This window comes from Schistocerca nitens, chromosome 3 (assembly GCF_023898315.1).
Source record: "Schistocerca nitens isolate TAMUIC-IGC-003100 chromosome 3, iqSchNite1.1, whole genome shotgun sequence".
Lineage (NCBI taxonomy): Eukaryota > Metazoa > Arthropoda > Insecta > Orthoptera > Acrididae > Schistocerca > Schistocerca nitens.
Genome location: NC_064616.1, coordinates 921541416 through 921563771, shown reverse-complemented (window position 1 = coordinate 921563771; position 22356 = coordinate 921541416). Strand labels below are relative to the sequence as shown.

At 38.7% G+C, this 22356-nt stretch overlaps 1 protein-coding gene across 3 annotated transcripts in view; it reads right to left on the bottom strand.

The window, feature by feature from the left end:
- Positions 1–22356, bottom strand: part of LOC126248991 (carnosine N-methyltransferase) — a 171581-nt gene that overhangs the window by 65154 nt on the left and 84071 nt on the right. For all 3 annotated transcript variants that reach the window (XR_007545580.1, XM_049950567.1, XM_049950566.1), the window contains exons 5-6: positions 14705–14845; positions 14429–14594 (exon numbers count right to left, since the gene is read on the bottom strand). Coding sequence is in view for 2 of the 3 variants with exons in the window: in XM_049950567.1 (XP_049806524.1) it covers positions 14429–14594; positions 14705–14845 (307 nt within the window). In the remaining variant the exon portion in view is untranslated. The remainder of the gene's footprint in view (positions 1–14428; positions 14595–14704; positions 14846–22356) is intronic.

Here is a 22356-nt window from a genome sequence, read left to right as displayed (position 1 = left end):
AAGATGTTGGAAGGAGAGTAGGAAGAAGAGCTCTGTTTCAGATTGAAGTACAAAGAATAGAGAAAAGACGGATTTGGGATGGAACTGCTCCATGAGGGAATGATGTGTGCTGCATCTTGAGATACTGTATTCAATAGATAGGACCTGGAACACGGACGAGAATCAGAAAGCACAGTCCACAAAAGGGGCCAAAAGATGGACTGAAATAACTATTGCCATGCTTAAAACATCCTCAATGTTTTCGGTGAAAAGAAATGAGAAAACAACCAGATCTACCTCAGAAGACTATCATAAAGGCTTCAGGACATAGTGGTCAACAGGAAAAACATATTTTCTCTGAGAAAGCTGTAGTAAAAATATTATGAATATTTACATCCCATTCAGAGGTTTTATCACTTGGGAGACCAAGCCCAAGTATAGCTCTGGCCACAACTCTGTGTTAAAAAGACCACATCCGAGTACTGCTCAGGCCACGATTTTCTTGACACACGAGCCACTTATCATTCAAAAACTGGAGTCCTTTCCAATGAGAACAATATACAGATGTCTTATGAGTTGCTCCTCAAGTGGTGCTGCCTCCTATAGTCAACTTCTAAAATCATTTTGAAAGAAACGTTAATGAACGTAACAGCTGCTGTCATGAATGGCTGAGCCTATATGATTGCATTGACGTTATTTCATGTGCATAATCATTAGGTTTTGCAGTTTCTTGTAATTCTGTGACAAACACATCAAATTTGTTGAGTGAGCAAGAAATTTTGGAAGCTCAAGAGGAAGAAATTACTCAATTGCTCACCTCACACTTTCATCCTTAAAGAAATATTTATACCTGCTGTAATCACTATTTTAATATTTGTAATCTATCAAAGAAATAAATATGAAAAATAAATCTTCAAGCTTGGTCCTTTTTCAGCAAGTATAAACTTTGAAGATACATGAATTACATATGTGCCAGTAATGCTTTAAAAAACTACGTAAATGGCTCGTTTCCTAGGCCCAATATTGTTCTAAGTGGTCGGTCTCGACAGTGTAGCCATACAACAGACTTTATATTAACGGCCCATCATGAGCAAGTTAAATCTATCTAAAATCAGTTTAAAATGTATGCAGGTGCTCATAATAGTGTTTCTCACTGTGGTTTGGTATGCGTATTCCTGCTGCACTTCATCTGGTTTCCTGTTTCTTGCAGTCATATTCAAAAACCCGTGGTAACTTCTTAATATGTTGATCTTTTATTTTGAAAGTAGTGTCAGTCCATTACAACAAATTTTAAAAACATGATATCACATAAAATAAAAATTTTATGCTAAATTAATCACAAATTATGTGATATTGATTGGCGACTCCATGTTGTCTTGTGCACAACGACCAGATAACAGGTATACTTGAAAAAAGAGACAGCATTGGTCGTATATTTTTTTTAGACTATTGCAAAATCGATTTTCTGTCACTGAGTGACCATCTTCAGTGCTATATTGTATAACTTAAATTGGGATGCACTGTTGTCACTATGCTTACGGCGATCACATAGACTCTATGTGATCACATAGAGTCTATGTGATCGCCGTAAGCATAGTGACAACAGTGCATCCCAATTTAAGTTATACAATATAGCACTGAAGATGGTCACTCAGTGACAGAAAATCGATTTTGCAATAGTATAAAAAAAATATACGACCAATGCTGTCTCTTTTTTCAATTATGTGATACCTTCTTTGTTGAAAAAAGTATTAACACAACATTAAAAAAAAAAAAAAAGTCCAGGATAAGATCTGCACTTGATTGCGTAAGTGTAATGTTGTTCAATACCATCAGTGTAAAGTGTTACCAGAGATACAGTTTGTGAATTGACATTTTGACAGAATGTCAAAACCAAGTGTATTTAGTGTGTTTGCAGTTACTTGTTAAATTATATTCATACGATCAAGGGATTTTCTTCGACCTCCATCAGGCTCCTTTTAAATCAGCTATTTGTTGTTATAACTTTGTGTTGGAACCTATACAAAGCTCAAAAGCTCATCCCATTTGTTCATCCTGACCAAATACTTTTAGAGCATGAGTAACTGGAAAGGTGGTGGGCATTTTTTTTTTTTTTTTTTTTTTTTTTGCTCACATGAATAACAGAAACATGGATATGGAAGCAAGTGATTCATCTGATGAATCTGTAATTAGATGCAGAAAGAATAAAAGATGAAGAACACTCACAACCTCTTCAGATGAGGATCTTGTTCATGCATGGAATGAAGGTGAGTCATTAGTTAACAAACATAATGACTCTACCAAACAGGAAGATGATTCCAAGTCTGAGTCGCCATCAGAGGAAAATGACAACAATAAGGAATGTTAGCAAATAAGAAAAAGAAGTCCAATAGTAACTGAGTATTCAGCAGGAAAGGAGGTGTTACTTCAAAATGTTGATTGCAATGTCGCTGCTTTTTATACAAACTATTCTTGACTGATTATAGATAACGAATGATAGTTGAAGAAACAAATAAATATGTTATACAATGGATTAATTCTTTACCTAGAAGCAGAAGACACCAACTGGCCCAGCAGTCTGTTATGAGTGGCGAAATTAATACTTCTATAGGAATGCTGCTTATCATGGGTGTAATGCAACTACCAGAAATTACACTATATTGGTCTAAAAAGAACATGTATATGAACACACACATAAAAATGCCATGAAACATGATATTTTCATCTATATTGAATTTTTACATTTTTTGACAATATCTTAGCTAAAACAGAAGAATGATTGAACAAAATTTGAAATACTGTAGAAGCAATTGTTGATACTTTAAAAAATGCTGTTAAACCTGACAAAAATGTTGTCATCAATGAAAGCATTGTTCCAAGGAGAGGACATCTTGGTTTTCACCAATACATTCCAGACAAGGGCCATAAGTATAGTGTAAAAGTACATAAACTGTGTCTTCCTAAAGGCTACATTTATAATATTGACATTTATTCTGGAAAAGATGCAATGATTATTGAGGAAACATATTCACATGATATTTTAATGAAATTCAAAGTGGATCATTATTTGAGGACCATCTATTGTTTATCGGTAGATATTACGCAGGTGTCTCTTTGGCTGAAGGTCTTTTGGAGGGAGAAGAACCTTTATTTGTGGTATTGTTAAAATAAGCAAAAGAATTCTACCATCATAGGCAAAACAAAAACAAAGACTGGGTGATTTTATTTCATCTGGAAATCATAGCAGCATTAAATTTTTGAAATGGACTGACAAAAGACCAGTGTGTAGGAAGTACGTGCCAGAATCACACATGCACATCTGTTCGAGTAAAAAATGATAAACTGAAGCCTGATGCTGTCTTTTTTTATATAATAATGCAAAAAGGGTGTTGATTTATCTGATCAATTGTCATGAGAAAACAGTTAAATGGTATAGAAAAATTATCATACAATTAATATGCAGGACTTGCCTAATAAATGCGTGGCATATACACAGGGTGTTTGTTGTAACAGGAGACAACAAAAATATCTCGGAAGCGACTCATAATATGAAAAAAAATTTTCGAGGTGAAAAGTTCTTATCAGTAAAGAAGACATCTGTTTTTGCTACAAGTGGCCATCTCCTAATCAGCCCATCAGTGTGGTCAGGGTCAACTTTGTATTTTCAAATGGGAACTCCTCATTTTTATTGCATATTCGGATTGTACACAAAAACATCAGTACTGTTTCCAGAATGAGATTTTCACTCTGCAGCGGAGTGTGCGCTGATATGAAACTTCCTAGCAGATTAAAACTGTGTGCCCGACCGAGACTCGAACTCAGGACCTTTGCCTTTCATGGGCAAGTGCTCTACCAACTGAGCTACCGAAGCACGACTCACGCCCGGTACTCAAACATCCCCCAGGCTGTGGCTAAGCCATGTCTCCGCAATATCCTTTCTTTCAGGAGTGCTAGTTCTGCAAGGTTCGCAGGAGAGCTTCTGTGAAGTTTGGAAGGTAGGAGACAAGGTACTGGCAGAAGTAAAGCTGTGAGTACCGGGCGTGAGTCGTGCTTCGGTAGCTCAGTTGGTAGAGCACTTGCCCGCGAAAGGCAAAGGTCCTGAGTCTGAGTCTCGGTCAGGCACACAGTTTTAACCTGCTAGGAAGTTTCATAAGTACTGTTTACTCTAACCATTGTTTTCCATTCATAGCAGATGACACTGTAATCAACAAATATCAAGTGTGCCTGTTTTTGGAATTAAGAACCAATACATTTGTTTCAACACTCATTTAAGATGTAAATGTAAAGCTTTGTGTTCTAACAGATGATGTTTACGTTCAAAATTTATTTTAGTGTTGAAAATTTGACTGTTAGTAAAATATGGTTAGCTGTTTCAATATCTGGTTATAAACTATGTTTAGCATGACCCAGGAACAATAATGTGGATGTAATAGTCTTAGGTTCCCAGAGGGATGCTTGATATCGGTGAGTTCCCTCACCAATGGGCGCATGATTTCAGTGAGTCTGCTTGCCTGTCACCATAACTGTAATTCACTACAAATGCTCAAATTGACGACCTCAATTTCAATACATTTATTACTTCATATGCATGGAACGCATATACACAATTTAAAAGCATGTCTAGTGAAATGTTTGCACAAGCATTTCTGATATGTTCTATCATCTTATGTAGAGTAGTTGGTACTTCAACACAAGCTTTGTCCTTCAGATAGCTCCACAAGGAAAACTCCGGCGACGTAAGGTCAGGTGATATGGCAGGCCACTTTACCGGACTGCCTCTACCGATCCAGCGGCCATTGAAATCGCGATTCAATGCTTCTTTGGCTCTTGCAGAGTGATGTGCTGGCAACCATCACGTTGCAACGACATGTTCTGTTTCACCACAAGGAGTGCGCTTCCAATACAATGGGTAGCTCCTCTTGGATATTAAAAGCCAAATACCTTCAAAAAGGGTTTCACATTGTCTTGAATCATACAAAGAGATTGCAAAAGGTAGAGGTTATGCAACAATGAAAGTTAAGAAGGTAACAACTTATTGCAATTGTTTGAGGACCTGCCAGCACACTGTTTGAAATGCTTTCAAAAATTACATATAAAACATAAACACCAAGTGAAGTTTATAATACTGAAGTACGTTTTTACATTGGAATTTTTGTTATTTATGTTTATAGTGTTATGTTTAGTGAAGTCTATAACACTGAAATGTATTGTTTTTACTATTGAAATTTTGTTATTTGTGTTTATAATATTCAGATGAAATAAAATAACTCCTACAGTTCATCAATTAATATATGTTAAATTTCCGTTATTTAATTTTGATTATATGACATTTTTTTAATATCTGGTTTTCTCACTGTCTGATGGGACATTCAAGTGTGAATCACTAGTGGTACACGCTGCCTGATGGGAAACTCCAGCATGATACACTGGTAGTACATGCTGCCTGATGGAAGACTCCAGCATGAGCCACCAATGGTACACACTGCCTGATAGGAGACTCTAGCATGAGCCACTGGTGGTACATGCCGCATGATAGGCGACTCCAGCATGTGCCATCAGTTGTAAGTGCTGCCCAATGGGAGAGTCAAGCATAAGCCATCACTGGTACATGCTGTCTTGAAGGTATTAACATAAATTTGCATACAAGGATCATAAGTGGCTGTAATGTGTTATATAATGTTGTCTGAGCGATGGAATGGGTAATTAGACATGCAGCTAAGGGACAGTAGTCAGTGTAGAACTGAAAGAAAATTGTAAGTGGCAACTCTACACCAATATTGTGCGGGTGACGAGACAGAGACAAAAGGAAAAGTATGGTAGAAGGAAATCTGTGGCAAGCTTCAGAGTGACCTTAAGTGGAATGACCACATAAAACAAACAGTGGGAAAAGCAGATGCCAGACTCAGATTCATAGGAAGAATCTTAAGGAAATGTAACTCATCCATGAAGGAAGTGGCTAACAAGGCACATGTTCAACCGATTATTGAATACTGTTCATCTATCTGGCATCCCTACCAGATAGGGCTTGTAGAAGAGATAGAGAAGTTCCAACGAAGAGCGGCACACTTCATCACATGATCATTTAGTCGGTACGAGAGCGTTACGATGATGCTCAACAAACTCCATTTGGCAGACATTACAAGAGAGGCATTGTGCATCATGGAGAGATTTACTATTGAAACTTCAAGAGAGCACTTTCCGGGAAGAGTCAGACAACATATTACTTCCACCCACATACATCTCACGTAATGACCATGAGGAGAAAATTAGCACTATTTGCGAGTGGAACATGGTTGGAGGGCTCAGTTAGTAGAACATAAAGTACCCTCTGCCACACACCATTAGGTGGCTTGAGGAGTATGCTGTAGATGTAGATGTGGATGAATCAGATACACATATTAATGAAAATAAGACACGATATGTGCTAATGTCAAGGTAGTCGGAGCAAGACCTGACCCTGCAGTTGGATTAATTTTCAACTAAGCGAAGGAACTCTCGTACCAGGAGAGCACAGTTCACAACACACATAAAAAGAGATCTCATCTTAAAAGTAAGGTACAAGTGGGAAATTTGTGTTCATTTGTCTGTGAATTACAATTCTGAGCTCTAAAAGCCTTATCATGCAGAAAACAAAGATTGTGATATGAGACACTGCAAAGTAAGATGAAGTGATGGAATTCCATAACTTTGGAGCAAAATAATAAGACACACAAAGCAAGGAAGACGTAAAAAGCAGACTAGCATGGGAAAAGAGGGCATTCATGGCAAAAAGAAGTATACTAGTGTTGAACATCAGCATCAATTTGAGGAAGAGATTTCTGAGAATGTATGTTTGGAGCACAGCATTTTATGGAAGTAAATCACAGACTGTGGTAAAACTGGAAAAGAGGAGAATCAAAATGTTTGGGATGTGATGCTATAGAAGGGTGTTGCGAATTAGGTGGACTGATAAGAAATGAGGAGATTCTCTGCAGAACTGGCAAGGAGAGGAAGACGTGGAAAACATTGACAAATAGAAGGGGCAGAATGATAGATCATTTTCCTAGGACATCAACGAATAACTTCAATGGTGCTTGAGGGAGCTGTAGAGGGTAAAACCTGTAGAGGAAGACAGGGACTGGAGTATATCCAATAAACAATTGAGGATGATGGTTGCAAGTGCTGCTCTGAGATGAAGAGGTCGCACAGGAGAGGAATTCATGCTGGACTTCATCAAACCTGTTAGAAGAATTATGACCCTCCAAAAAAAGTGCCATTAGTATCAACTGTGACATAAGGCTACAATCACTGCATTTTTGATGAATTCTTTTCAGATACCAGTGCTGCAAGGTGAACACAAAACATATTCAGCAATTCATAGTAATAGGTCTCATATTATGACTGTGAAACCCTTGTGCTCCATCCCAGAAGTGAACTCGTGTAACTTACCTATTGCTGATTACATTAGTATTCTCTCTGATTAACAAACAAAAGAACCTGAACTGCTTCTCATCATGTATCTGTACCAGAATAAAGAGAATATTACTTTGCAAGTAGTTGATTACACAGTTATGTTGCTCTTACTGTGAGAATGACAAAAAAAAAAAAAAAAAGAGTTCTGCAGAATTATACTAATGAAATTGTGTGATACAACATGTTAAATAATAAAACTGTCGTACAGAGTCTTCACGGTAAAGTATGTCAGTCTCTTTGACACTGTCAAATGATCAAAGAGATTCAGTTACTTTACTATGAAGATGCAAAGTACAATTGGCTTGTCTAACAAGCTACTATCAAACAATGCTTTATGCATGGTTCTACAAAAATCGTTAATTGTCTTCCCTACAGCATGAGCAGCACATCCTTCTAATCAATTACTATTAAAATGAAATTCTTTTATGTTAGCACAGAATGACTTGGGAAACACAACATGACTGTCTTGGTATTTTCCTCAATGTTCTCTGAAATTTGACTAGATGATTGACATGATTGTTAAAATGAGCAATTCCAACTAGTATACACTACATACCAAAAGAAGTGTCTTCAAATATTTCAACCATCAGCTACTGTCCGAAAAACAAACAAACGCATTAATTATCATCATCAGTGAATTTATAGTCATACATTTTTCAGATATGAGTCATCCAGAAAGAAGGTTTGATAAAATAAAAAATCAATTAAATTTAAAAAAAAATTAAAAATTACAACAAAAATAAATAAACAACTAACAATGCAAATATAAATACCAGTGGTACTAATAATTCATACAACAACATAGCTTCTATTAATATAACTGCCTCAATTTTTTGAAACACATATACAGCATAGCATATGTTTTTGGATGTGTTCATCTTAGAAAATTGCCACTGTTTACAGCAAGCTAGAGATATTTTATTCCACTTCATCTTATAGTGGAAGATCAAGTGTGCTCATTGTGAATGTCTGTTCTCACTAATCCTTTCCACCAATTAGTCAGTTAAATTTCACTACCACTTACTCTGCTACTAACTGTGAACATTCTAACAGTCTGTATTGAATGTTCCCTCTCATCTATGAACCACTTAATCACTCAAAATCTTTTCCTACTAAATTTTATAGATTTAATACCTAATGTCTGTTACTGTTATGAAATTTTGTGTAGTTAATGTACAAATAACTTCCTTAATCTTAACTGAGGTAGCTGTTTCATTTCAAATAATTTTTACAAACACCTTTCCCTAACGTGGTGTGACTTGGCAGCTGAGCAGGTTGAGACTACAAATACAAATGTGTTATCCCTGGATGGTCACATGATATTTTTCTGGCTGCTAATATAACTATCTGCATCATTTTTGATTGCATGTTAAACTACAAGTCTTTCTATAAATGGGTGAGGAGACCAGTTCTCAAATTAAGGACAGTGGGGAGGGCATAGAGACTGTGTAGTAGAACACTGTGGTCTTCAAACAAAGCTTTGAATTAAGGAGACATTCACTCTCTATACCACACTGAGGCAGATCACAATTACAGGCAAATGTTATAACTTACTAATCAGAATGAGATTCTTTGTATGTTGTGTGTGAAATTGGCAGACACAGGAAGCTGAGCATGGTGGTGCATTGTTTAAGACTCTTGATTCACATTTTGAAGGAGTGTAGGTTCGAACACCATCCAGGCAGCAAGATTTAGGTTTCCCATCGCATCCTAAGGTCATTTGAGGCAAATGTTGGGATAGTTCCTTTGTAAATTTATTTTCCAGGACACTTACCATCCTCTGTCATGCCAGGACCTGTCATAGCAGCTCTGACACCTGTCAACACACTGATATTAGCCAGAGTGACTGCAGAGTTGCCTTAATCTCTGCCATCCCCAACACCACCCACTGCCGACTCTTTTGTGGCCTCCCCTGTCACTGCACTGGTGTCAGTCCAGGGGCCTGCAGAGATGCTTTCACCTCCACTGCCCCCAACACTAGCCGTGCCATCATTGCGGGCCCTCTTGTTGCTGACCCAGTCAATGCTGGCCCGGTTCTGGCCAGCCCTGTCACCACTGACACTGGCACTTCCACTACTGGCCTTGAAGCCGTCAGCCCTCTCGCCACTGGCCTCGACACTACTGCTAGCAGTTTTGGCACCACTGTCCCCACCACCACTGCAGCCTGACACTGCAGCCAACCCCACCATCACAGCTGCCCCTGCATCTGGTCCCACTGCTGATCCCACTGCAGCTGACCCAGCAGCCAGTCTCATCATCCCTGTCACATTACCCATTCTCTGGGCCTCCTCAGCTTCATCCTGTGCTTTGTTTCCTGTGCCGTTTGGCCCTGCTCTGCATGCATGATCTGAGGACTTCCCCCTTCCATTCTGTGCTGCTCCATCCTTTGTCTGTACTGGTTGCAGGTTCTTCCTCTGTCACAGCACTTGGAGTTTAGCTTTCATGAAAATTTTGTCACAAATGTTGGGCAATACTAGGCACTACACTGTTGGACCCACGGTGACCGGGTAATTTTTCATTATGTTGATCTTGTCTGTCTATTGCTTTTTCAGGCCTACCAGCAGCAGCTGCTTAACCTTCAAAGTGGCTGTGCAACCTCTTCTCAGCTGGGTGGATAGTATCCGCCTGGGACTACACAGCTCCACATAACAGGCCTCTAATGGAAGATGCACATAAAAAGTTAATGTCAATATAATCCACAGAGCTGTTTACAAGTCTAGCCTCACACGGCTCGGACTGTTTGTGTCACAACTTCACACAGTCTCCACGGTATCTTGTGGCACCAACTTCACCAATAGGCAGCGCGCCTATCATGGTAGAGAGTGCTGTAGTCTGAGTACCATTTTCTTATGTCGCATGATGTGCCCACTTAGAGCCACACAGGTATTCCTCTGATGGAGGTTATTTACGCTGCTGCCAGACCATGCTGCAGCCAGTACACGGACCGGGCTTTACACCAGCTACACTAGCACCCCACCAACCAGAATCACTGTGCCCTGGCCATGAGCACCTGTCACCAATGCTCTGCAGGATTGTTGTCCACCACCCCAGGTGCCAAGCCCGTCACACATTATCCCACCCCCAGGTGCCAAGCCCATCGCACATCATCCCACCGCCAACCATCTTCGTTGAGCCATCACCTCTGACATCCACTGCCACCCGACGTCCCACCAGTATTGTGTCCTGCTGGCAGCTGCTGTCATCGAGCTATCGCCTATGTCATCTGCCGACCCCTGACATGCCAGAAATGCCGTTGTCCTCAAGGACACACTCTGCATGCCTGGTTGGCTCCTACCATCAATCATCCTCAACACCCTTCCACTCAGTCACTTACAGGCTGACAGACTATTGTCAAAATACAAAATTATTGCCAAATGTTTAGTCTCAGTTTCCAACTGCAGGAGACACCTTCAAAGGTGCTGTTTACCTCGAAAGATGTATCCCGCAGGCAGAGCTGAAATGTCAGGGAATAGGTGAGACTGTGGAGACTGTGTGAAGTTGTGACACAAACAGCCCGAGCCGTGTGAGGCTAGACTTGTAAACAGCTCTGTGGATTATATTGACATTAACTTTTTATGTGCATCTTCCATTAGAGGCCTGTTATGTGGAGCTGTGTAGTCCCAGGCGGATACTATCCACCCAGCACCTCATTGAATTCATTATATAGGCACATCCCAGGCAACGTCTAGGAGTAAAATTTCTCTTTGTACTTCAGTGGTGTGGATGTTTGTCTATAGACTCTGTATTTAAATTCTTTTCATAAGTCGATAACAAACAGTTGTTGTGGCACTTACATATTTCATTGGTAATCCACAGCACCTCCTCAGCGATTGGGGGAGGGCAGAAAACACCTATTCCCTGACATTTCAGCTCTGCCTGCGGGATACATCTTTCGAGGTAAACAGCACCTTTGAAGGTGTCTCCTGCAGTTGGAAACTGAGACTAAACATTTGGCAATAATTTTGTATTTTGACAATAGCCTGTCAGCCTGTAAGTTTCAACTGAACAATATATTAATTCAAATTCCAAAGGAAGCAGATGGTGACAGGTGTCAATATTACCAACTATCAGTTTAATAAGTCACAGTTGCAAAATACTGACATAAATTACTTACAGACGAATGGAAAAACTGGTAGAATCTGACCTTGGGTTAGGTCAATTAGGGTTACAAAGAAATATTGGACCATGTGGGGCAATGTTGACCCTACAACTTATGTTAGAAGATAAATTAAAGAAAGACAAACTTATGTCTATAGTTTTTGCAGACTTAGAGAAAGCTTTTGGAAATGTTAACTGGAATAAACTTTTTAAAATTATGAAGGTACCAAGAAAAGGACAACTGATTGCTGTGCTCTATAATTTGAAAGCAATTATAAGAGTTGAATGGCGTGAAAGGGAAGCAGTGATAGAGAAGAGAGTGAGACAGGACTGTAGCCTACACCCACATTGTAGAAGGAAGCAGTAAAGGAAGTCAAAGAAAAATTTAGAGAAGAAATTACAGTTCAGGGAGAAGGAATAAAAAAAAAATGAGGTTTCCCAATTCCGTTAGATAGCAAAGAACTTGGAAATGCAGTTGAGTGGAATAGACAATGTCTTGAGAGGCTGGCGTAAGATTAACACTAAACAAAATCAAAACAAGGGTAATGGAATTTAGTCGAATTAAATCAGGTGACAATGATGGAATTAGATCAGTAGTGATGATGGCCAAAGTAGGGAGGAGATAAAACTTACACTGTCAATGGCAAGGAAAGTGTTCATAAAGAAGAAAAATTTGTTAACATCAAATATAAATCTAAGTACTCAGAAGTCGTAGATGATAAGCAGCTCACACAAGAAGAGAAAAGAAGTTTTTGAAATTTGGTACTACAGAAAAATGCCAAATAATAGATGGTAGATCACATAACTAATAAGGAGGTACTAAAAATAATTGGGAGAAAAGCAGCTCACACAAGAAGAGAAAAGAAGTTTTTGAAATTTGGTACTACAGAAAAATGCCAAATAATAGATGGTAGATCACATAACTAATAAGGAGGTACTAAAAATAATTGGGAGAAAAGCAGCTCACACAAGAAGAGAAAAGAAGTTTTTGAAATTTGGTACTACAGAAAAATGCCAAATAATAGATGGTAGATCATATAACTAATAAGGAGGTACTAAAAATAATTGGGAGAAAAGCAATTTGTGGCCTAACTTGAGACATTTTAAATCAAGAAATTGTCAATTTAGTACGGAAGAAAGTGTGGAGGGTAAAAACTGCAGAGAGATACCAACAGACAAGTATAGTAAGCAGGTGCAAATGTATGTAGGTTGCAGTAGTTATGAGATGAAGAGGCTTACCGAGGATAAAGTGGCAAGGAGAGCTGCATTAAACCAGTCTTTGGACTGAAGACAACTGCCACCCCCACCAATGCCACCACTGCCGCTGCCACCACCACCATCACCATCACCACCACGTCCAAATAGGCCGAAATGAAATCATCAGCTCCAAAATGCATAACCGATCTAAGCTACAATTTGAAACAGGTAATATTCTGTGCTGTCCCTGTCCATTTAATGAAATGGATCTACTGTAGTGTTTTTAGTGGTAGTTTAAAGGGAAGGATTTGAACAGAACAGATGAAGCTACCGTGAACTGTTTTAAGATTCATGCCTTTTTCCAAAAGGATTCTCTAGAGCCCACATGCAGATTTTAACAATTAGGATGAATGTTGCTAAAAAAAAAAATGTTTTTTCTTCCTCATCATCCCCCATTCAGTGACCAAAGGAATATCAACCTTTACAGTTTCACTTTCAAATGTTTCCACAGCATACTGTGAATTATGGGACTTTTAGCTGTGAGGCAGCCCGATCAAATGGCCATCGTATCCTGTTTACAACTGACAATCTGCTTTCCTTCCACATACAACAGTTTTACATGCCTATCTGTATGGCTACACTGATTCCAGAGCTGATGCCACATTTTAACTGCAACAACACTCAAGCCAAGGATAGATGCACACTTGTGTTATCCTCCATGCTTTCCAGTATTACGTTATCACCCAGGGAATGCTATAAAAACATTCACCAGACCATAATGGTCACATGTGGTATTGGCATGAAAATTCAAGCCTTTGTTGCCAATGAACTGCAATCAGCATGGGTACATGAACCAGGTGCCTGCTGTGCAGCAATGTTCGCTGAGTACCCATTGGGAGACACTGTTGGTAGCCCCTCAATTCATATGGGTAGTCAAGTCTATTCAACTGTACACATTTCCACAGTTGTCATTCACCCATGTAGGCACCAGTTATGGATAGTGCTATTTTGTCATGCACAGTATGCTTCAACCACAGCAGCATACAAACACTTTACAAACTTAGTCATTTCAGAAATGTTTTCATCCTTGGCCTCAAAGCCAATTATCACATCCTTTTCAACATCAGCTAAATCGTTCTGTTTCCACATTACGATGACTGCACTGTTTTCCTCATTCATCATGACATGTGTTATATTCCCTTCACTGCTAGTGCTGCTACCTGCTGTCTGTGAGTGGTTAATGCACGTTGACGTCAAACATCAGCGGTAGTCACATTATGTGACTGGACCGTGTACTTCCTAATAAGAAGGCTGCGTTACAGATGCTACTGTTCGGCAAATAATTCGTGAATTCCCAAGTACTGGAGCAGCAGATTAATGTTGAAATGTTAACTTGTTCAATAATAGTGTCATGTGGCTCAAGAGCCTCCAAAATTATAGTTGATATAAGTTGACATTTTAAAACTAATCTGCTGCTCCAACACTGGAATTCACTAAATGCAAAATACTTGTTATATTTATTAATACAGTTACACAGATTTTCCATTCAATCTACAGCGAGAGAAAGTATAATTTCTGGAAAATTACTGTCCTGGAAAATAGTAATAAAAATTTACAACTTTTTCATATTCTGTGAAAAATTATAGCGCTAGAGATTGCTAGGGAAGTTTATCAAATCAGAATTAAAATGGTTTTGTACAACCTCCATAAAATCTCCGGCAGCCATAGACATGAGGTCGGAAGAGCTCAAGATTTCGCTGGCAACAGCATCAGGAAATGTGACACCTCGAGTTTGGGACTCACAGGTCAGGTTGTTTGCAAAATTATGTACCCATGGGTAAATTGTAAACATATGTGCAGTATGACACCTGATAATATCAGAAAAAACAACTAAATCAGTATACTAGTCCAAATAGAAACCTAATAATAAATGTATAATGTAATTCTGTAATTCATTTAGACTCTCTGAAGTACACACCTGTTTAATAGAAAATATGATGATAACAACATGAAATATGAGACTTCATTACCCTGGCAGCTGTAGCCTCGGCATGCTACTTCAAACATCAGACGACCCAACCCAGCGCCTGGGACTAATATTTTAATCTCCTGACGAAGCCTACAACATAAACAAATTCATTGAGAATTGACGGCAGCTCAACTGCACCTGCACTGTCACAACAGTATAGTTATATTACTTAATATTATCATGCAAATACTTTTTTTCACACTGATGACGTCAAATCGAATTTACACAATTATTACATACATCTACCGGTATAAGGTATTCTTCAAATAACGAGGAGATATAAACATATTCATCAAAAAAAATCAAGAAAAAACACTCAACACTGACTTGTGAAGGCAATTCTCATGCAAAATATAAAAGTTATTTTTCTTTGTAACAAGTTAACAAGAATTTCACAGCACATAATGTTTTGATTTAAATTTCTAAATTACAAAAATTAAAAATAAATATGAATTTATACAAGAATAAAGCCAAAAGGTGAAATCATGGCTGATAGTCAGGCGCATGCCATAGGAACTTTTTGTGATCTATCAAAGGCCTTTGATAGTGTGAACCACTCTTTGCTACTCTGTAAACTTCAAATATATGGAATTGGGCACTGTATTACAATGGTTTAAGTCCTACCTACACAACTGAAGACAAATAATGGTTATATCATTTGAGAGAGGAACTTATAGTTCAATATGGTAAACCATTTCACAAGGAGTACCACAAGGTTCTGTCTTAGGTCCCATTCTGATCTACCACTTAATATCGAGTATCACTTAGTTTTATTTGCAGATGACACATCTGCAATAATTCAAAGTAACAGTACTGACCAAATTTCTCAAACTGTATTAAATACTTCAGAAAAATTAGATACTTGGTTTGATTTTAATGGGTTAAAATCAAACATGCAAAATACTCAGGTAATGCAGTTTAAAACAAAACAAGTAAAATTAAATGATATTCAAGTCACTCACTTAAACTACAATTTGCAAGAAGCTAGGTGCGTGAAATTCCTAGGAATGCAACTGGATAAAAATCTATCATGAGGCTTAAAAATACATTACCTTGCAAATAAATTAAATAGCCTAGCATTAGCAATGAGAACATTGTACAATGCTACCAGTATGGATGTAAGAAAAGTAGTATATTAGAGCTGCTTTGAGTCAGTAATAAGGTACAGAATTGAATTTTGGGATAACTCAAACCATAAGTACCAAATATTAAAACTTCAGGGAACCATCATTAGAAATATGCGCAATGTAGAATGAAGAAAATCATGTCACCGACTTCTAAAAAATCTAAGTATGTTAAGAGATCCCTCACTATACATCTATGAGCTGATTATCTTTGTACATAGTAACCCTAATTTATTTGTAGCAAATCATTTTCAACATGAAACTTCCTGGCAGATTAAAACTGTGTGCCGGACTGAGACTCGAACTCGGGACCTTGGCCTATTGCGGGCAAGTGCTCTACCAACTGAGCTACCCAAGCATGACTCACGCCCCATCCTCACAGCTTTACTTCTGCCAGTACCTCGTCTCCTACCTTCCAAACTTTACAGAAGCTCTCCTGGCAGATTAAAACTGTGTGCCGGACTGAGACTCGAACTCGGGACCTTGGCCTATTGCGGGCAAGTGCTCTACCAACTGAGCTACCCAAGCATGACTCACGCCCCGTCCTCACAGCTTTACTTCTGCCAGTACCTCGTCTCCTACCTTCCAAACTTTACAGAAGCTCTCCTGCGAAACTTGCAGAACTAGCACTCCTGAAAGAAAGGATATGTGGAGACCTGGCTTAGCCACAGCCTGGGGGATGTTTCCAGAATGAGAATTTCACTCTGCAGAGGAGTGTGCGCTGATATGAAACTTCCTGGCAGATTAAAACTGTGTGCCAGACCGAGACTCGAACTCAGGACCCTTGCCTTTCGCGGGCAAGTGCTCTACCAACTGAGCTACCCAAGCACTGCTCACGCCCCATCCTCACAGCTTTACTTCTGCCAGTACCTCGTCTCCTACCTTCCAAACTTTACAGCTGCTCTCCTGCAAACCTCGCAGAACTAGCACTCCTGAAAGAAAGTTTGGAAGGTAGAAGACCAGGTACTGGCAGAAGTAAAGCTGTGAGGACGGGGCGTGAGTTGTGCTTGGGTAGCTCAGTTGGTAGAGCACTTGCCCGCGAAAGGCAAAGGTCCCGAGTTCTAGTCTCAGTCCGGCACACAGTTTTAATCTGCCAGGAAGTTTCATATCAGCTCACACTCCACTGCAGAGTGAAATTCTCTTTCATTTTCAACATGATTACAACACCATAAACCAAAATAATTTCATGGCACCCACCCACAGTTAAAAAATTTATGCTCAAACTCCACAGTATATGGGTATGAAAATTTATAACAAAGTGAAAGGAAGAGAATTGCTCAGTACAAATTCAGAGACACTGAACAAACCTTGTATGAGAAACCAGTGCATAAATGTTACTATTCTGTAGAAGAATTCATGAAGGACAACCTGAAAATTTGAGCAGGAGAGAGCAAGTACTTTGGACTGTTAATTTTTAAAAGTTTGTTACTGCCTAAGAAAAATTATTAGTTGCTTAATTAATTAAAAGTAAAGTATATTATATTAATGATATTATAAGAAACATTGTAACCAGTTTTTGTATTTTGACGAGTCTCCTGTAAATTGAGTCAATGACTCGAAACTGTATGTTACAAGACAACAAACTTCTGTTCTATTCTATTCTATTCTATACAGTCTCCCTTCTCGAACACTATCAGCATGACACTATTTTCTAAGCTGCAGGATGCTGAAACAACATGTCACCACTGGAAAGAACAGAGAACTCAGCTGAAGTTGTATTAACCTACAGACAACAAACTGCAAAAGTAGCTGCACTGGAAAACACACTTTCAATCCTGTAAAAAATCATCAACAAAACCATCCTCAGCCAATAGTTTCCTTTCATAGTGTGAAATCAAATTTGCCAGAAACAATGAGAACTTTTAACACCTAGCAATTTCTGATGAAAGAAATACTGCTGAGCAGACACTTTGCTGCATAGCTTACGGGATTAAGAAATGGGCCGTAGACGATTGTACACACAATAATATATTATGACTAGTGACTACACTACTAAAATACAAACTGAAAGACATACCATTTCAGAACACAACATAAACTGTGAATTTTTGGGGTTCCAATACACAACATTCTCATATACCATCTGTAACTAAATACCAATTGTAAGAGCAGGTCCATCCACAAAAACTAACATTTCACACTGAAAACATTTTTATTAAGCACACACAATGGTGCAGACAGGACTGAACTGCTTTCCTCAGCAGATAATGCTATTAATCATTCATTTATTCATACATACATAGAATGTTATAGTAATCTTCAATACTCCAGAAATCATAAATCTTAAATAGTAAATAAATGCAATAAGCAGCAATTTAACTAGTACCACACAGATTACAACTGCTACACCATGGTGGATGGCACTGCTCCCCCTCCCTGTAGAATGGTAACCCATTGCTTTGGAGTGGACTATAGCTTTTTGGATCTGGACCTAGTCAGTGATCCTTCATATGGCAGTCATGGTGACGCCTCGCTTCATGATTATGCTAAGGCTTCATGCAAAGGATGTGGACAATGTCTCTGTGCCATTGTCTTCTTGATACAGATCATCGTCCTCAACTTTGTAGGTAATATCTGACAAACAAAACTGGAAATGGCATGTACCAATGTAACAGTTCAATACCTTTCTGATAGCCCAACCTTCCACACAAGTGTAAAAATCCATACTAGTGGACCTGGGTTGTAATTTTATGGTCAGTGTTTGATTTTATAATTTTTACTGTCCATATTCTGGGTGTCAGCTGTCTTGCTTCTTTAGTCTAGGTGATGAGCTGATTGCTGTAACAATTCTCAGCATTGTCAGGTTGAACAGAAACAAAGCATTCAGTGTTGTTTCAGCCTTTTGCCCATGGTTCAGGAAAAACAGCGATATGGCTTGCTCTGTTTTGTTGTATGCAAATGTCATGACACGCAGTAGCACATCCAGGTCTCACTGTTTGACTTCAATGTACATCAAAAGTGTATCTGCCAAATGTATTATTAAAATGTTTCACGAGGTCATCTACCTGCGGATGGTAGGAAATGTTCATTGTACAAATAATGTTGCAAAACAAAAGTCGTACTGACAGCAGTAACTGCACCTTTTTCCACAATAACAGAGCATAGCACAGTGTCTTCCAAGCTTTCAAATTACATCTTCTATAAGAATCCTGGTGATTCCCAGAGCTTCTTTGTTTGGTACTGTTGTATATACGCCATAGGCCACATACGTCTGCTGCCAGCCTGACGTCTCCGACCTCTACAGTGGGCTATCCATTGCTCAGAAGTCTCTCTCTTCCTGAGAGTTTGTATTCATAAATGACAGGCATCACATGTCACAACACAGTGCTGTATGCAAACAGTAAGTTTATACATCATTGTCATAGGCTCCACCAGGGGGCACCAGCTATGCTTCTGAGCAGCAGTTGCACCCAGAAACTGGCACCCCTATTATCAAAGAACAATCACAGTCCACACATCATGTAGTCAGTATGCAAGTATTTTTAACAATCACTTTCTGAATGTAGCAGCAAAAACAGGGTTAAAGGCTTCCATTGAAGAATTAAAAAAAATATGTTAAAAATGTCATTCCCCAGGACTTTAGGCCTTTAGAAATAGCACCAACTTCCCCCACTGAAATTAAGGGAATTATAAATAAATTGAAAAACAATAGCTCATGTGGTGTTGATGGAGTCTCTAACAGAATTTTGAAGTTTTGTTCTAATTTAATAAGTGGAGTCCTTAACGATATATGTAATGCTTTGCTGGCACAGGGAATTTTTCCAGACAGATTGAAATAAGCAATTGTCAAACTTTTCCATAAGAAAGGGGACAAGAGTGTCTTAAATAACTATAGACCAATCTCATTGCTGACTTCATTTTCTAAAATATTCAAAAAACTTATGTATTCAAGAGTAGTCTCACATTTAAGTGAATAAATTTACTCAGTTTGTCACAGTTCGGATTCCGGAAGGGTTACTCGACTGTAATGCTATCTACACATTTACCCATCAAATAGTACAAGCCCTAAATAACAAATTATCGCCAGTTGCTATTTTTTGTGATCTCTCCAAGGCTTTTGACTATGTGGATCATGTCACACTCTTAGATAAACTCAGGTTTTATGGAATTGAAGGCTATACACACAGCTGGTTTGAATCATACTTAATGAACAAAACGCAAAAAGTTGTGCTGAATAGCACAAATAATGTTAGGAGGATGGTAAATTCTAGTGAATGGGGAATATCACAAAGGGAGTTCCACAGGGTTCAATTTTTAGGTCCTCTGCTGGTCCTTATTCATGTTAATAACCTCCCACCTAATGTTCAGCATGCGAAACTAGTACTTTTTGCAGATGACATGAGTGTTATAATAAACCCCATTCCAGAAAAAGCAGTTGATGATATTGTTAAGGATGTCTTTCAAAGAATTATTATGTGGTTCTCAGAAAATGGACTCTCCCTTAATTTTGAAAAAACTAACTATATCCAGTTCTGTACACCAAATAGAGTCATACCGACAATTGATGTAGCATGTGAACAGGGCTCAGTTAACAGGGTAGATTTCTCCAAATTTTTGGGTGTTCACATTGATGACAACTTGAACTGGAAGAAGCATATTACTGAGCTTCTCAAACAACTAAGCTCAGCTTCTTTTGCTCTTCGTAAAATTGCTAGTCTTGGTAATAAACAGATCAGCCTCCTAACGTACTTTGCATATTTCCATTCAATAATGTCTTATGGAATAGTTTTCTGCGGTAACTCACCACTTAGACATAAAGTATTGATTGCACAAAAGAGAGCACTGAGAATAATTAGTGGTGTTCTCCCAAGGACGTCATGTAGGCACCTTTTCAAGGAGTTAGGTATTTTAATTGCACCAGCAAAGTAATTATATTCGCTAATGAAATTCGTTACAAATCATCTATCTCAATTCGTGAAGAACAGTGATGTTCATACGTACAACACTAGAGGGAAAAATGACCTTTCCTATCCATTATTGAAGCTGTCAGTTGCTCAAAAAGGAGTACATTATTCAGCAACAAAAATCTTTGATCATTTGCCCAACAACATAAAGTGTCTGGCAGATCAAGTTTTAAATCTAGCTTAAAATCATTTCTTTTGGCAACTCCTTCTACTCTATGGACTAGTTTCTGTTTCAGAAATGGTAAAAAAAAAGTACCTCTAAATGTAGTTGCATGTGTAGAACTAAAAATTTCAGTAATATTAATATTAGCATTATTCATGTGTGTGTATGTATATATATCTTGTAAGCTGACCTGTTCCAATCATATCGATAAAATAATCAGGAAAAGTATCTATGGAACATGACATAACTAAAACTAAAACTAAACTAAAACTCAGGAACGTACTTCCAGCGGCTGGGTACATAATGCAAAACACAGCCTAAAGCAGGCCAGTTCAGTTCAGTTGCTCCCACAGTTCCGAGCCTGGAGCTGGCTATACTCATAGTTAATCAGTTCATCAAATGGAACTCGCTGAGATAAGCCAGGACGCTCCACTGTGCTTCGCACCGTCGTCATGCTACTATGTTACTCCACACAGTGTGATCCCTCACAGACACCGCCCTAAATCATACGGGATGATGCTTCCCACAGATCTGGTATCACGTAAGCGAACTTTGTGGTTGTTACTTCAAATGATCATGAATCATCTTTCAGTAATTGTTTTCAGGACAAATGTCATCATAAATTTGTGCAGTTAAGATAATGTTTTGTATTGCAATTTGAGAATCATCTTTTAACACAGCAAGCAACCACCTACAAACAGCAGGAAAGTAAAGTTGTGAAAAGTCTGTCCACGTGTGTTAAAGTACATTGTTGCAACTGTTTACTCTTCCCTCATCCATTATCGAGGACATTGGCGATGAGGCTATTTTCATGCATGGTTTCTGGTTCTTGCAGTGTGTTAGTTTGTTTGCTGGAGTATCATTCTGTTTTTCTCTCTGGTTGCTCAAGCATATGCATTTTTGGTTGGGTGTTAGTTTGTTTTGATGGGGTTGCATATTGATAGTTTTGGTGTTGTCACAGTTTATATCCAGTGGTGCTAGTTGCATCCTGCTAATCTTCCAATGATATCTGTGTGTCACACTGGTTGTATTAGTTGATGTTGTTGGTCTGCATTGTTTGCAGTGGTCCATTAGCACATTTTTCATATTTTTGTGACAATTCAAGTCCCATGACTGGTAATGTATTTTCGCCTACAGTTTGCGTATCCTTCTCTATCATTGCAACTGTCCCATCATTCAGTTACAAGAGCAGCAAATTCAGAAACTGCTGCAGGGTTTACCACAGCACTCTCAGGTTTTGTCTGCAAAAGCCATGCCTCAGCATGCTGTTCCCATTTCTGCACCAAAGGTTTGGGTGTCTGATGGCCAGGAGGACTGGGCCATGTACTGTCAACAATTGGTGTTTCATTTCATAGGCCCACAGCATATAAAATTCGCAATGCAGTGTTCACTTTCTTGCAAGTGCAGGAG